Source organism: Primulina tabacum, chromosome 17 (assembly GCF_025594145.1).
Source record: "Primulina tabacum isolate GXHZ01 chromosome 17, ASM2559414v2, whole genome shotgun sequence".
NCBI classification, from domain to species: domain Eukaryota; kingdom Viridiplantae; phylum Streptophyta; class Magnoliopsida; order Lamiales; family Gesneriaceae; genus Primulina; species Primulina tabacum.
This window is the reverse complement of record NC_134566.1, coordinates 24,516,121-24,531,107: the sequence shown is the minus strand read 5'-3', so window position 1 is coordinate 24,531,107 and position 14,987 is coordinate 24,516,121. Positions and strand designations below refer to the sequence as shown.

General features: G+C 33.3%; 2 protein-coding genes across 2 annotated transcripts; one reads left to right on the top strand and one right to left on the bottom strand.

The window, feature by feature from the left end:
• Nucleotides 1-2,422: 2,422 nt before the first annotated feature.
• LOC142531351 (organic cation/carnitine transporter 7) lies at nt 2,423-8,390 on the top strand. The gene is made up of 6 exons (XM_075637448.1): nt 2,423-2,569; nt 3,355-3,623; nt 6,120-6,357; nt 7,019-7,547; nt 7,635-7,837; nt 8,037-8,390. Exons 2-6 carry the CDS (start codon nt 3,355-3,357, stop codon nt 8,259-8,261), a joined length of 1,464 nt encoding a protein of 487 aa, XP_075493563.1. The 5' UTR covers nt 2,423-2,569; the 3' UTR covers nt 8,262-8,390.
• A 509-nt stretch (nt 8,391-8,899) lies between these two features.
• LOC142531319 (pyruvate dehydrogenase E1 component subunit alpha-3, chloroplastic-like) lies at nt 8,900-11,569 on the bottom strand. The gene is made up of 3 exons (XM_075637415.1): nt 11,074-11,569; nt 9,991-10,768; nt 8,900-9,318 (listed from the first exon to the last, which is right to left on the bottom strand). The coding sequence occupies exons 1-3, from the start codon at nt 11,329-11,331 to the stop codon at nt 9,038-9,040; spliced, it is 1,317 nt and encodes a 438-aa protein (XP_075493530.1). The 5' UTR covers nt 11,332-11,569; the 3' UTR covers nt 8,900-9,037.
• Nucleotides 11,570-14,987: the final 3,418 nt, after the last annotated feature.

Sequence of the window (14,987 nt, the reverse complement as noted above, 5' to 3'; positions counted from 1 at the left end):
CTCATGGTTGATGATGCGGAACTGGAATTCAACAGTGAACATGTATTCGGCTTCATTTCAACTGATTTGACACGAGAATAACTTATTACAACATTTCATCACATGGTAAATGAGTACCAAAAGTTTGCTATCTCTTTTTAGGAAGCTAAGGCAAAGCAAATTGATCCTAAAGACGACAAAACTGAAACTGATTGTTCACAATAAGTTGTTCCGTCGAATCTGAAAAATGATATTTCAGAGCTGACAACTGAAAAGGATGAGAATCAGTTTGTGATACAGCAGTTAAAGTCTGAGTATTCGAGGCTAACTGGTCTGATCTAGGTCTGGAACAAGTAATCGGTTACATTAACTAATATGCAAGGATTGTATAAATCATTTGAAGATAAGACTGGTTTTGGGCTTTAACAGCCAGAACGAACCTTCATCAAGTGGTACAAAGTCATAACTGAGTTATTTAATGAATTGGATCACATTATCTGATGACTAAAAAGTATTTTTTATTATTAATTTAAATTTTTTGTTATATAGAATATGGATTCATTCGCGACGAATGTGCTTTCATGCTACTGTGTGTGTAATTGTCAATATTACCCTCCTTAAATTTTAGTTTAATCGTAATTTTTATCTTATATAATAATAATAATAAACAACTCATTCTTTAATTAATATAATTCAAAATACAACTTAAATTTTGATAGACATATTCAATTTTAATAGTTATTTGAAAAAATTTAAGTATGTTTAGTTGAAAAAGTTAAGTTTGTGTCGTAGTTTGTTTAATTTGTATATATTAATCTCTAAGTATTTTAAACCTATCAATAATTTTTAATTTTAAATTTTAATATGAAAAATTTATCAAAGTTTTAAAATTAAATTTAAAAAATAAATCCAAACCTAATGTTTTAGATAATATAATATAAATATATATTTTTTGTTGTGTAAGAGTAATAAAATTTTGTATACCCCAATATATTTATTTTATAAAAAAAATGAACCAAAATTTTATGTATCCCTACTAAAATATGAGATAAAATATTTTGTTATTTTATATTTTATTTATGCATGATAAAAAAAATTGTGACAATTTTTAAATATTAGATTTTTAGGTATTTTTTTTAAAATAAAAATTTTAGTTGTTGATGCAAAAAAATTTTCATTTAGATTTTTTAAGTTAAATAAAAATTTTAGTCTAATAATTGAATAATTAGATATGGGCAAAAACTTGTGTAAGACTGTCTCATAGGTCGTATTTTGTGAGACGAATCTCTTATTTGGGTCATCTATGAAAAAATATTACTTTTTATGCTAAGAGTATTACTTTTTATGGTGAATATCAATAGTGTTAACCCGTCTCACAGATATAGATTTGTGAGACCGTCTCACAAAAGATCTATTCTTAGATACGATTGATGTGTTAAAGAGTTGGAGGTAGGGATGTAATCGAGTCGAGCCGAGCCGAACTCTTGAATGTTTGAGTTTGGTTCGATTATAATCGAGCCGAGCTCTAGCTTTATTTAACGAATATATGCATGGCTCACGAGCTTATTCAAACCTTTATCGAGCCTAAACAAGCTTAATAAATATGATTATATATTTAAATTTTCATTAAATTAATTAAAAAGTAAATTATATATTTAAAGAAAAATATATTATTCTTATTAAAAATTTTAAATCTATTATAATAAATAAATTTAATAGATTTTTCTATATATTTCATAAATAATATGCAAAATCAATAAATTAAATATCAAAACTATTATTTTTTCATCTAAAAGATTACTAATGAATTTACCAACGAACATGTTCACGAGCTAACGAGGCGGAATTGTAAAGCTTGAGTTTGGTTTGTTTATCTCAACGAGCCTCATTAAACGAGCTCAAACGAGCTTTTATCGAATCGAGCTTCGAATAGCTCACAAACGGTTTGGTTCGTTTACATCCCTAGTTGGAGGAGATTGTCCACTCACAAATATTAAAACCCGTTTGGTTAAAGAAGTTCATTTGTAAAAACCATTTTTTTTAAAGAAAGATTCTTTTCTTAAAAATCAAATGTTTGGTTACAAAAATAATTTTATAAAAGCTCTTAAAAAGTTATTTTAAAAAAACTGAAATTTATGATTTTTTGGCTTTTACTCCTAATTTTTTTTTAAAAATTTATAACAAAAACATTTTTTTAACATTTATCCAAACGTAAAAATTTCTTCTGCTTTTTTAAAAAAAAATAAAAACACTTAAAAAATTGGACATATTTAAGTTTTTTTAACCTACAACTTCTTTGTACAAACCGACTATAAACTTAGATAAGTGTCACAAATTATTTCTTGAGATTAAGATGGAACAAAATACGACAATTGATTATATGAAAAACGACAAATGATGATGTAGAAGATGACCCTTGGAAGAATATGTACATTATTAATAGTAATGTTTATGTAGGTAGGTGCCCTCCCACATATCCAAAGACAAAAAACACACTGGAAAGTGTAGACTTGTTCTTTACAAACAAAAAAGAAACGGTGGCGAACAAATCCGCCAATCGTTGATCGTCCGTCAACTGTTCTCCATTCAGGTGAGCTGCTTTCACTGCACAAAGAATCTGTCTTTTGTGAATTCGTTTTTAAAAGGGTTTTGATTTAGCTGTCTCTGATCGATGGTGCCCACTGGATGATGATAATCGCAGTTGAATTCAGTTCACTCTTTCTTTCTTTGTTTTTTTTATAAAAAAATATTGATTGATTATGGGATTGCTCTTACCATCGATTTGTGTCATTAAAGTGAAGTAAATCTACTCCCTTTTGTAGTGATTTGGTCAACGATTTGGCTGGCGGCTGCGTTTTGGGATTATTTTTTTTTATGCCGTTGACTCTTATCAATGCTAATTTGATTCTGATTGTTTAATTAGAAATTTGGGTTATTACGTTTTGGACGTGATATGCTGGTAGATCTTGTGTTTGCAACGTTTGATTGTGGTATCAGTACCGCCGATTTATTTACGTACAAAATCCTGTTGTCAAATGGTGACGAGTCTGTGGATAGTTTAAAAGTACGGTAGTAATCTTTGAAATATCAATTCTTTTATCAAAACAAATTTTGGGTGGCTTTACCCACTTGATAAATCATGGAGTCTACAGTTTGTGAACGCATTCTGGTCACTGCCTTGGAATGATGCTGTCTTCATTTGTTTTTTCAAATTCATGTGAACGTTGTTATTTGCTGATTGAAATTGAATTAGTACTTGAAACCCAGTGTAATAATTATGCACAAGAAGATGCAATGTTGATTGATCAATGAATAGATGGATGCTTTCGCTAAAAAAAATTTAGTACGTTTAAATATTTTAGCTTTTTTACATAGATGGGAGACGACAGCAAAATCTTTACCGTTGATGAAGCACTTATTGCTTTGGGTTTTGGAAAGTTCCAAGTCCTTGTTCTTATCTATGCTGGGATAGGATTTGTTTCTGAAGCCATGGAAATGATGCTTCTATCTTTTGTCGGACCAGCTGTTCAATCTGCTTGGGGTCTTTCTGCTCGTGAAGAGAGCTTGATAACTAGCATTGTTTTTGCTGGCATGTTAGTTGGAGCCTATTCGTCTGGAATTGTTTCGGATATGTATGGCAGGAGGTAAAAAGTCTTATATTTGGTTATCTTTGAATTAATGAAAGAATGTCTCACGTTCAACAACCATGTGGAAACTTCATTTTTTATTAGAGATCTTTCCAGTATACAAGCACTACAAGTATGCTGGAAAGATCTGTAATACAAGCACTACAAATATGCTGGAAAGATCTCTAATACAAGCACTACAAGTATGGTGGCTAAAATATTATCACTATTATATAAGATGGTTTGATTATAAAGGAGCATATTCAACAAAGACAAAAAGCAGTGGTGTATCATCATCAATTAGCTCAAAAAATTAATAATAAATAGAAAACCCAAATAAGTGCAACACCAAAAAAAAAGAAGAGTGGATTAAGGTGATACAGTGGATCGTCAACCCTAATTATCTTATAAAAATCTTTTGTTTTAATAAATTATACAGATAAAAATAATAAAATTATAAAAAAACGATATAAATCATCATAAACTATTTTATCACAATTTTCCTCCTATTTCCTGATTTTCAAATCTATTCTCTTTACCATGATGTCATTTTTGAATTCCTATCATCCAGCTTTACGTGCTTATTCTCATTTTTTTCAATATTGCACTTTACCTATTATTGAGATTAATCTTATAAATAATATTTAATTAGTGATGTAAATCGAAAAGATCGTCATTTAAATTTTCAGTATTGGCTCAATTAGTAATGAATTTGATGTTATGAAAATAGCCAAGTAACATTTTAAACTGTTAACCATGATAAATAAGTTAATAAATAGTGATTTTATATCTTCAATTTGTATTCTAATTTCATATAATTGGATTACAACAAATAAAGTATGTTTTTTTGTCGTTTTTTGTTAACTTGATTTTCCTAAAATTTGTTATGGATGACACATTGAAAATTTTGGTATTTTACATTGCTGCTCCTATTTTTAGGTAATTCATTTTAAAACAATAGTTTTTTATTTTTAAAATTTTTATTATAATAAATTAAAATTATATTTGTTTAATCATCTTTTTGTTAGAAAATATATGAAAATATAAAATAGTTATTATTTCGTGTGTACATGCCAAGTATTACATTTATATTTAATTGATACTGAATTATTTTAAAAAAAATATCGCCTCCCTCGTTAATTTTACTAGCTACAGTTCCTGGTTTCACTCAAGGGCAGAACTATGTTACTTTATAAAGACAATTAGACAATCGCCTCCCATGACTTGATATTGTTGATATGACTTCCTGTGAATTTTTTCTTTTTTTTTTGTTCATGGCAAGTAATAGCCCTGATTTCTTTTGCTGATTTTTTTTATTGCATTTATTGAAACTATACTTTATGTTTATAGTTCAATCCTTTATTATTTGTTCTTTTTACACTGGGCTCATTGCGCTTTCAATTAGCCAACATCCATTGTTGCAACTTATTTTATTCGGAAACGAAATTTATTAACAAATAATAATTAAAAAACAATTGAATGATTGGATTCATCTACCAAAACGGTAAACATGCTATCCTATCAAAATATGTGGTCTCAATACAAATAAGTTAAGCTATTGTTTGTTGAGGCTGATATTGGTTATCAACCAATTGATAATGAATAAATGGAGGTTTTTTTTATCTTTATCCAGTTGTGCCTCAAGTGCAACCTAGTGTTTGATGTTCTCATAAAGTTGAGATTTCTTCTATTCCTTCAAAGTTCCTATCGTGCCTTACTGGGGTGCACAACTTCTAGGTAACCTCACATTTATGATTTTAGAAATTCTTTGTAGTCAAATCTATTTGCGTAAGGTGGTAGTCATCTGCCAAATTCAGTGGTTGTAATCGCCCAAATAGTTACTATAATTTCCTCCCTATTCTTAGTGTAACTTGTTAGTATTCTTTTTTAATCACTTTTTCAAAATTTTTTGCAATGAAATATAAGGTGAACTTTAATATTTGGCATGAAGCGATTTGGTTGTTGCCATTTGACAGTTCTAAATGTAGAATCAACTTTAGTCAAGGGAACATGCTTTCAGCTTGTAGTGTATTCAAGTCAAACAAGATCCGTAGAAGATCAGACATACCTGATATTTGTCCTTGTTGAATTACTTCGCATTCAGTGTTATTCCTCTAACCCTGTGTCAAGTGCATCAGAAATACCAAGCTAAATAATTATCAGGACGGCTTGGTACATGTTATCCCGCCTTAAAAAATGGAAAAGAAAATGACAGTATGTTGGGATCCCAAAAACGTGATCGGGATATTCAGGATTTGTACCCTAATATCACAAACTAGTTTTTGATTTTGAAACAAATCGTAGAGCACAAGAAGTCAAGTTGAAGTCCCAAAAAAGTATCTTTGCTTGCAGGCTTGTAGATCCTACATCTGAATGTTTGGCCTGCTTATATCAATGACTTACATATAGATCACTTCTTCTCATCTTGCATATCTGAATCTATAATCTGCCTCTCCAAATATATTTGGAATCAATTCATTATGATTTCAAGTATTTGCTTCTTTGGATTTTTAGGAACGGATTCCTTATCACTGCTACCATTACCTCTGCTGCTGGTTTTGTAAGTGCATTTTCCCCAAATCTTACTTTTCTGGTCATTGTCCGTGGTTTAGTCGGCATTGGCTTAGGAGGTGGTCCCGTTCTTTCATCTTGGTTTTTAGAATTTATTCCTGCTCCGGAGAGAGGTGCATGGATGGTAGTGTTCTCAGCTTTTTGGACTATTGGAACAATTCTTGAAGCTTCAATTGCTTGGGTATGACGTATCTAATTCTTTTTTCTTCAATATCTGGTGGAATTTCCATGGGTAACTGAATTTTGTTGAATATAATTTATAACTATGCTTGTAATATGCTATGTTTCAGCATTCAAGTATTTTGAAATAAATAGTTAAATGCTGATGTGATTGAAAATTTAATATGTATAATACTTTGAATAATTAGTAGAAACAGGGGATATCTAAGTAGGTCTGTACATGAACTGCGTTTGATTAAGTACATTTTAGTCTGGTAAATCTAAGACACAAGTAACTTAAACGCAATCAGTACAAGAAAATTATAGTTTTAGGTTTCAAATGTAACTTGGCCTCACATCATGTTTATTGAAATATATATAATCGATGACCAATGGTCTCTTGGTACAAAAACTGAAAAACGATAAAAATGTTAGGTAGAATAATTTCAGCAGGTGGAGTTAATATTATTCGATTCTACATGAACTAACTTATTCATAGGTAAAAATATTTTAATTTAAGTCCCTTCTTTGGGTAAAAAGAAAAACCAAAGTTTTAAGTCTTGATTCCATTCCCTATTATTTACCCGTGCCAAGCATACCTGGCTGATTGGTTTTTTTCTTTCATGCAATACCGATTTTAACATGCTCTCCGCTCTCCATATTCATGAAGATCTTTTTGGCAGTTTGTGATGCCAAGATTGGGTTGGAGATGGCTGCTTGCACTGTCTGCCCTTCCTTCCATGATACTTCTTTTATTCTATTGCATTACCCCGGAATCTCCCAGATATTTATGCATGAAAGGAAGAAAAACCGATGCACTTGCTATTTTGGAGAAAATGGCGAGAGTAAATGGGAAAAAACTCCCTTCGGGTGTTCTTGTTTCTGACAAACACATCGAACTAGATGAAAAGTTGGATGAATTAGAAGATACAAAGCTGATATCACCGAGAGAAAATGACAGTGCCAATCATAAATATATGGGTTCTCGAAAGGGTGTCATCTCATTGCTATGGATGCTTCTTTCACCTGAATTGGTTAGATCAACTTTACTATTATGGATGGTTTTTTTTGGGAATGCATTCACTTATTACGGGCTGGTTCTGCTGACCACAGAGTTAAACAGCAATCACGACAACTGCACACAGACCATGTTGCAATCTAATAGTCACCAAGATGTTAGTTATAAAGATGTTTTCATTACCAGTTTTGCAGGTAAAACAATGGTTCTCCTCTTGTATGCGATGAATTATTTTTTCTTTTGGAAGAAGGCTAATTATCATGTGTACATATTACTTCTAGAATTTCCTGGACTTCTTCTATCGGCTGCAACAGTAGACAAACTTGGTCGTAAGCGCTCTATGTCCGCTATGTTCTTCCTCTGCTTCATTTTTTTGTTCCCTTTGATGATTCATCAGCCTCAAAGCTTAACAACCGGTCTCCTCTTTGGGGCTCGCATTTGCATTACGGCAACCTTCACAATTGTTTATATATACGCTCCAGAGGTACGTCAAAGTCGTTTGCTTATTGCTACAATGAGGAAGTATTTCGGCGACTTTTTTTTGTTCTTCTTTGATAAAAATTTGATCGCAACTCGGAAATCTTCATCTTCACATTAACGAGCAATATGCTAGAGAAAAAATAGAACAAATAGGATGACAGAAAAACATGCAACTGATCCTTGCATATTTCTGGATTCTGCAGTTATATCCAACATCTGTTAGGACTACTGGGGTTGGAGTGGCAAGCTCGGTGGGGAGAATTGGTGGAATGATATGCCCTCTTGTCGCAGTTGCTCTCGTTCATGGATGTCATCAAACTATAGCCATCTTTCTATTTGAGAGTGTTGTTATTGTTTCAGGTATATGCGTTTGCCTTTTTCCATTTGAGACGACGGGCCGAGAGTTGAGCGATACTGTGACTTCTTAAGAACTTAAACGGTTTGAGATTATATGATTATTGTGGAAGTTTAATAGCAAACCAAAGTGTTGATCTCGAACAACTTGCTACAGTAAATTAAAAATTGCATCTTATATCCGGGTAAGAATTGGATTGCCACCATATGTATTAATTGCATCTCTGAATAAATTGTTTTTGCTGAATATGGCTTTGCAGTTGTTTTTTGGCAGGGGAAAAAGGGAAAATAAAATGAAACCAAAACGCATTTTTATTTTATATATGTAGTTTTATGCTTTGGTTATCATTTTAAGTTTTAGGTTCTGATTTCTTAATATCAATATTTTTACAGCTTTATATGTGAAGCTCATGAATGCATTTATGAATCAACGAACGAGTCAAATCTGACAAATCCACCCTGGAAATAAATTGGGGTTTTAAATATTTTAGGATTAGTGCGTGTTGTTTCTTTTCTTTTCTTTTTTGTTCTTTTTTGGATGTAGGATTCCCCGTGTATAAAATTTAAATACACGAGGAGTCCTACTTTCCGGGAAAAAAAACACACTAATCCTAAAAACTAACAGTCCTGACGTTAAATTTGTGAGATTATGTTTAACTCATGAACTGGCAGGAGACAATAAACGAAAGCAACACGTATTACAAACATGCTATCCGATGAACAAAATTGATATAATAAAACATAATATCAATACATACAAGACCTTCAAATTCAAGAATAACAAACAGAAACAGACTCTACGATAACATAGAGAGGAATCTAGATACAATCTTTTCTTTTCAATTCGGGATTATACCTGAGCAGTGCCTTCAGTAAATTTAGGATCCTCGCATCTGTATCTCCCATCGGGCCCGATTCCAAAGCCTCGAGGATCTGCAAATACATTCTCTAGCAGCTGACTGCGAGCTGGAACTGGGCTTTTATCACCGAATTCAACAGCATCTTCAACCACCTCATCAATCTTCTTCTCTATGGCCTTTAGCTCGGCTTCACTTGCCACCAAATTGTTTTCCATCATGTACTTCTTCAATGTAGAAATGGGATCTCTTGTGGCATAGTGAGCCTTCTCAGCTGCACAACATAAACAAGTAATATTCCTAACTGCCGAATCCAATTAAAATGGAAAAATGTATATGTAATACAAATGCCTGATTATACAAGTATCATGGACCGACAATGGTATCACTCGTCCCTGAAATTCACTAGAAGCCGGACATGGTTCGAACCAAATACTTGGCTTTTCAGATATGATAAACAAAATCTTGGTTTAAAAAAGATGGGATCTTAGAACAGCAACATATGTTAATGTATAGTCATTTTACATGGATCCAAAAAGAAAAAACAAAAGTCAAACAAAATCATTGTATAAATTGAATTTAGGACCTGCCAGACTATTGTCTTCAAGAAAACATGATGTGTTTCATATTCATCACGAGCATCCCAGAAATGTTCTTCAAGCAGTTTTGTGTTATATACGATTCATTCAACTAGCCATCATATAACTACTTTTGGATGTGAATTTCACTTTGTTCAAGAATTTGGATCATATAGTGTCATGTCATTCAATTGGATAGTTCATCAAGTCACTATACAACCTTTCGGTTCAAACCAAAAATAGTTCACTGTCCACCACAAAAATTTGTCAGAAAATGGTTGGGAAATTGAGGTAAGTTTATCATGTATTCAAGAAGAAAACTAACACGAATAAGGATGAGAAACATAAAAGTAAATCAAAATGGTAACCTGGGTCACGGAGCTCATCAGGATCAGCCAAAGAGTGTCCTCTGAACCTGTAAGTTTCACATTCAACCAACGTTGGACCCTCGCCTCTCCTAGCCCTGCCAATAGCCTCCTTTGCAACCTCCCTCACCTTCAACACATCCATGCCATCAACATGGACCCCAGGAATTCCAAATGCAGGTCCTTTCTTCCAAATTTTAGGATCAGAGGTGGACCTCAAATGAGACATACCTATTGCCCACAAGTTGTTCTCGACAACAAACACAATGGGAAGCTTCCACAATGCGGCCATGTTCAAACATTCAAAGAACTGGCCATTGTTGCAAGTGCCGTCTCCAAAAAATGCCAATGTCACATCATTGCAATCTTCCTTCAAAACCTCCCTCTTGTACTTGCTTGTGAATGCAGCTCCCGTTGCTACGGGAATGCCTTCACCAATAAAAGCAAAGCCACCGAGTACATTGTGCTCCTTGGAGAACATGTGCATTGACCCACCCTGGCCTCTGCAGCAACCGGTAGTCTTGCCAAATAGCTCGCTCATCACTGCCCGAGCTGAGACCCCTTTGCTCAATGCATGCACATGGTCACGGTAAGTACTTACCACACAATCTGCTTTTGTCAAGAGTTTGATGAATCCAGTAGATACAGCTTCTTGGCCATTATATAAATGAACAAATCCAAACATTTTGCCACGGTAATACATCTGAGCACACATATCCTCAAAGGATCTTCCAAGAATCATGTCCTCATACAATTCCAACCCCTCTTCTTTTGTAATCAACTGCATGAGAGGAGATTAATAGTGATTTATAGTAAAATTTTCAAATCCTCGCTAACCTTTTCTATTAAAATAATAATAGTACACAAGCCGCGATTAAATCATTATTAGCTAAAATTGCCTGCGTAAAGAAGGTGGAAACAGAAGAAAATTCAAGGAAAAAAACAACCATAAAATTTTTCTATCCCAAACACTATCAAGAGCAGCCAAGATATATCAATCAAAATCGGCTAGAAACCGATGACGAGCAAACATCCGCATGCTCAAAGAAACAAACTTAGGAAATAATGAAGACGTGAACAAGATACCAGATTGGGAGACGAAAAAGGGGCGTTCTTAAGCTTCTTCTCCTTCACAACGTCAGAGGATACTGCCACTACGGTGGCTGATCGGCGCCTGGGAGACGAAATGGTCTGGCTAACAGAAAACAACTTGTCGGGGTGAGATGTTAATCCAAGAAAAGATGACGGACTAATGATATTACGGCTAGAATGCGACTTCTGGGCAGATCTAGCAGAATTGATTGACGGAGGTTGAACGATCTTGCCTGCTGCAGAACAAGCCATTTTGCATAAGAAAAAAAACAAAAGAATGGGAGCTCGAATTTCAGCGGAAACAAGCAGAGCAAATGGAGAAACAACAATTGAATAAAGGGAAATATAGACGGGAAAAATGGGCGGAGAAAACAAGAATGCGTGGATTGAATCGTCTAGATTTGTTTGTGTGTTAATTTGGGTTTGTTTCCTTGTAAAAGTGACGATGAGGATGGGGAGGGACTCGAAATGAATCAAAATAGTTCAAGGGGCTCTCATCATACTCGAATCCACCATAATAATAATAATAATAATAATAATATAGTGATAATAAATTTGGGTTTGAGGATTCGGAGGACGGTTTGAGGATTCGGATTTGTCCTCGTCTTAGTATTATTTTTGAAATAAAAATAGAGACGAAGACGAGGATGATAATGTCAAAGCTCATGGTCCGCTCAGTTGCCATCTCTAGGTCTGGGTGGGAGAGGTGGTCATCAAACCCAACCTATTTTTATTTAACCATTTATTGAATTTGAAATAATTTAAAATATATATATATATATATATATATGTGCTATTTAGACTTTAAAGTCATCCCCATATTATTTAAAATTTGAATTTCATTGTGTTAATAAATTTTCCAATTATTTTAATGAGTGATGTTTGAGTTGTTGTGAGGTTTAAGATATTGGAGGTACAATTATTCAAATTTGTGCTAGATTAAGTGTCCAGCGAACCAACTTATGATTTGGACTTTATTAACTCTTATGTAAAATCAATATTTATTTTAAAAATATTTTACAGTTTTATCAAATTGTAACATTTATTTTATTTGTACACATACAAGCTGCATAGATAAAACCATTGAATATACAATTGGTACTATGAGGTCTGTCTCACAACGTAAAATCATAAAACTCATTAAGAAGTGTACCGTATACTCTAAAAAGATACATAGTCAAATCAACCGTCTAAATAAGGATAAATGTCGCTTGAGATTGAGACTAACATCTGTTATATAAACATCATGTTTCATTGATAAGGATATGAAGATTCTCCTTCTTATAGATGAGTGATTATGTGATGATGTACTGAACATCCCTCTCTCAAATTTTCGAAGTGGTTATCACTTATCGAGAGGAAAAAGTCTGCGATTATGTTTGTACACTATTAGTCTTTTGACCTGGGACAACATAAAGACTCTACTTACTAACATGTACTTTGATCCGTTTACTGATTTCATTATAGGTCCTCAGGTGTTAAGATTGGTTTTAGTTTTGAAATGTGTAGGATCCAATGCATTGTAGTTGGGGATACACCGTATGCATATGGTTGTAGATATCATATGTAATCTGATGAGTCAATAGTGCAATGAATATCTGGCCAGAGTAAGACATGTACATTTTGGAAGAAAAAAATAGTTGCACATATCATGTCATTGTTATTACTCAAAGATATATCACATAGTTATCGAATTTATTTGCAACTCTTGACATATCAATGATTGGAGATTCGATCGTGATATATGAGTTAAAAAGACCGTAATATATGCTAACCATAACTTAAGATTCTTGCAGATACTATCAGTGATACCCAGTGGATCATGGGACGATGCTACTAAACGCTCTTACCATGATCCGATAAGCATAATCAGACTTAAGTTTTGACTTTCTTGATCAAAGAGTTGATGAAAAGAATGAGGCTAACATGGGTAAGCTCGAACAAACGTTGTTCTGAATCACATGGAGCCGTGAAACTCAAGGCTAGCTGTATCACTAAACCATCGATGGTTACACAAGTATCCGATTTTATATTCTCGTCGAGATAGTCAAATTCTAAGTGTTGAATTTGGCGACTGTAATTTGATGGAGATCAAATAGATTACTTATAAATGAGTTTATAAATTGTTTCCATATAATGGAAGATATGAAAGTTAGCTTAACAGCTAATTAAATGAGAAGAATGAAAATGTCTGTTTTGATAGAATTCATAAAACTAACAGTTGTAAAAATGAATCAGTGAAAATTTTGATCTTTGAAATTTTCATTACATGAACGAGATTTGTACCATCAGCACATCGATTATGTCTGATTGTCGATCGATGTTATAATGAGTTCACAATTATTAATTTAGTAAATTCAGAATATACTAATTAAATAATGATGTTAGTATTGATTATTACTGTATGTGCAATATTCTCATTGAATATTTTAGAGAAGTCTAGAATTAATTAATTAATTAATATCTAATTAAGAAATTAAATAAGAGATATTTGATTTTATATATGTCTATATATGTGTGTGTACATGTATATACGTGTGTGTGTCTATATATCATGCATTATCAATAGTTGATTTGACATATTATTTTCAAGAAGAAAATATTATATGAGAATTTTAAATAATGAAAACAAATAATCCTAATTTAAGTGGGATTCCTGATATGATCAGGAATTAAAGTCTATAAATATTTCATTAAGGTTTATATTAAACAAGACAAATTTTTCACACATGGACAATTTTTCTCCTCTCCTCCCTCAAAGCAATTTTCGACATTCAAGTTTTTCACAAGAAAATTTTCGTCCACCGCACCGCCGCACGCCGCCGGATTTCTGAAATTCCGGATATTCATTCTCGATGCAAAATTGTTTTGATCTCTAATGCAATATATACGAAGAGTGCACTCTCAGATTTGGACTTGATTAGACGACCAAATGAGAGAAATCCGTTCATAGGGATATACAAGAAGGAATATCTCCGCTTAAAATCCAGAATAGTTTGGAGTCCATTGTTTTGAATAAATAAATAAATAACTAAAGACCATATGAATGTTTTATTGTCCAAGGACATTTTGAACGTCAATTTTTTTAAAAAAAATTTTGTTGCGCCTTGTGTGCAAGAAAAAAATACTCTAATAAGTTGTTGAATGAAATAATTGTCTTTGTCCGGAGAAATCAATTAATAAAATGTAAAATTAAGGATGGCAAAAAAATAGTCCGAGGACTCAATCCATGGTGATATTCTCCTATTTCGACTCGGGGATAGGAAACGGCTTAAGCATCCCTGCTGGCCTCTGATCCTCTGCCTTCATTTGCTGAAAAGTGAGGGATTAGATACAAATCGGCGGATGTCTCGCTTCATGCCTGGCCACCAATACAAAATCTGCAAATCCTTTTACATATTGGTACCTCCTGGATGGATAGAATACGGAGATGTATGTGACTCTATCAAAATATCCTCTCTGATCGAATCAACACTAGGCACCCACATACTTCCTCTGTATCTCACAATACCATCAGATACTGTTTAGAGTACACTGCCCTTGGCCTCATCTTTCAGTCTCCATTTATGTAACTGCTCATCCGAAGGCTGACCTCTACAGATTCGGTCTAGTAATGAAGACTGGACTGTCAGATTAGACAGCTTAGGAGCTCTGCCCTTAGGATACACCTCTAAATCAAACCTCTGAATCTCTGACTGAAGAGATATATGCGCTGATATCTGTGCTATGACTGCAACTTTTCTGCTTAAAGCATCTGCCACTGATATGAATCCACGTACGTAAGAATAGCAAACACGATTAAAATCGAACCGCGCCCTCAATTCAAATACGAACAAGGATCGTTGTGTTGTCCCGACCTTTTGATTCAAGCAAGTGCGCGATCTTCACCCCTAAACTACATGGTTTAG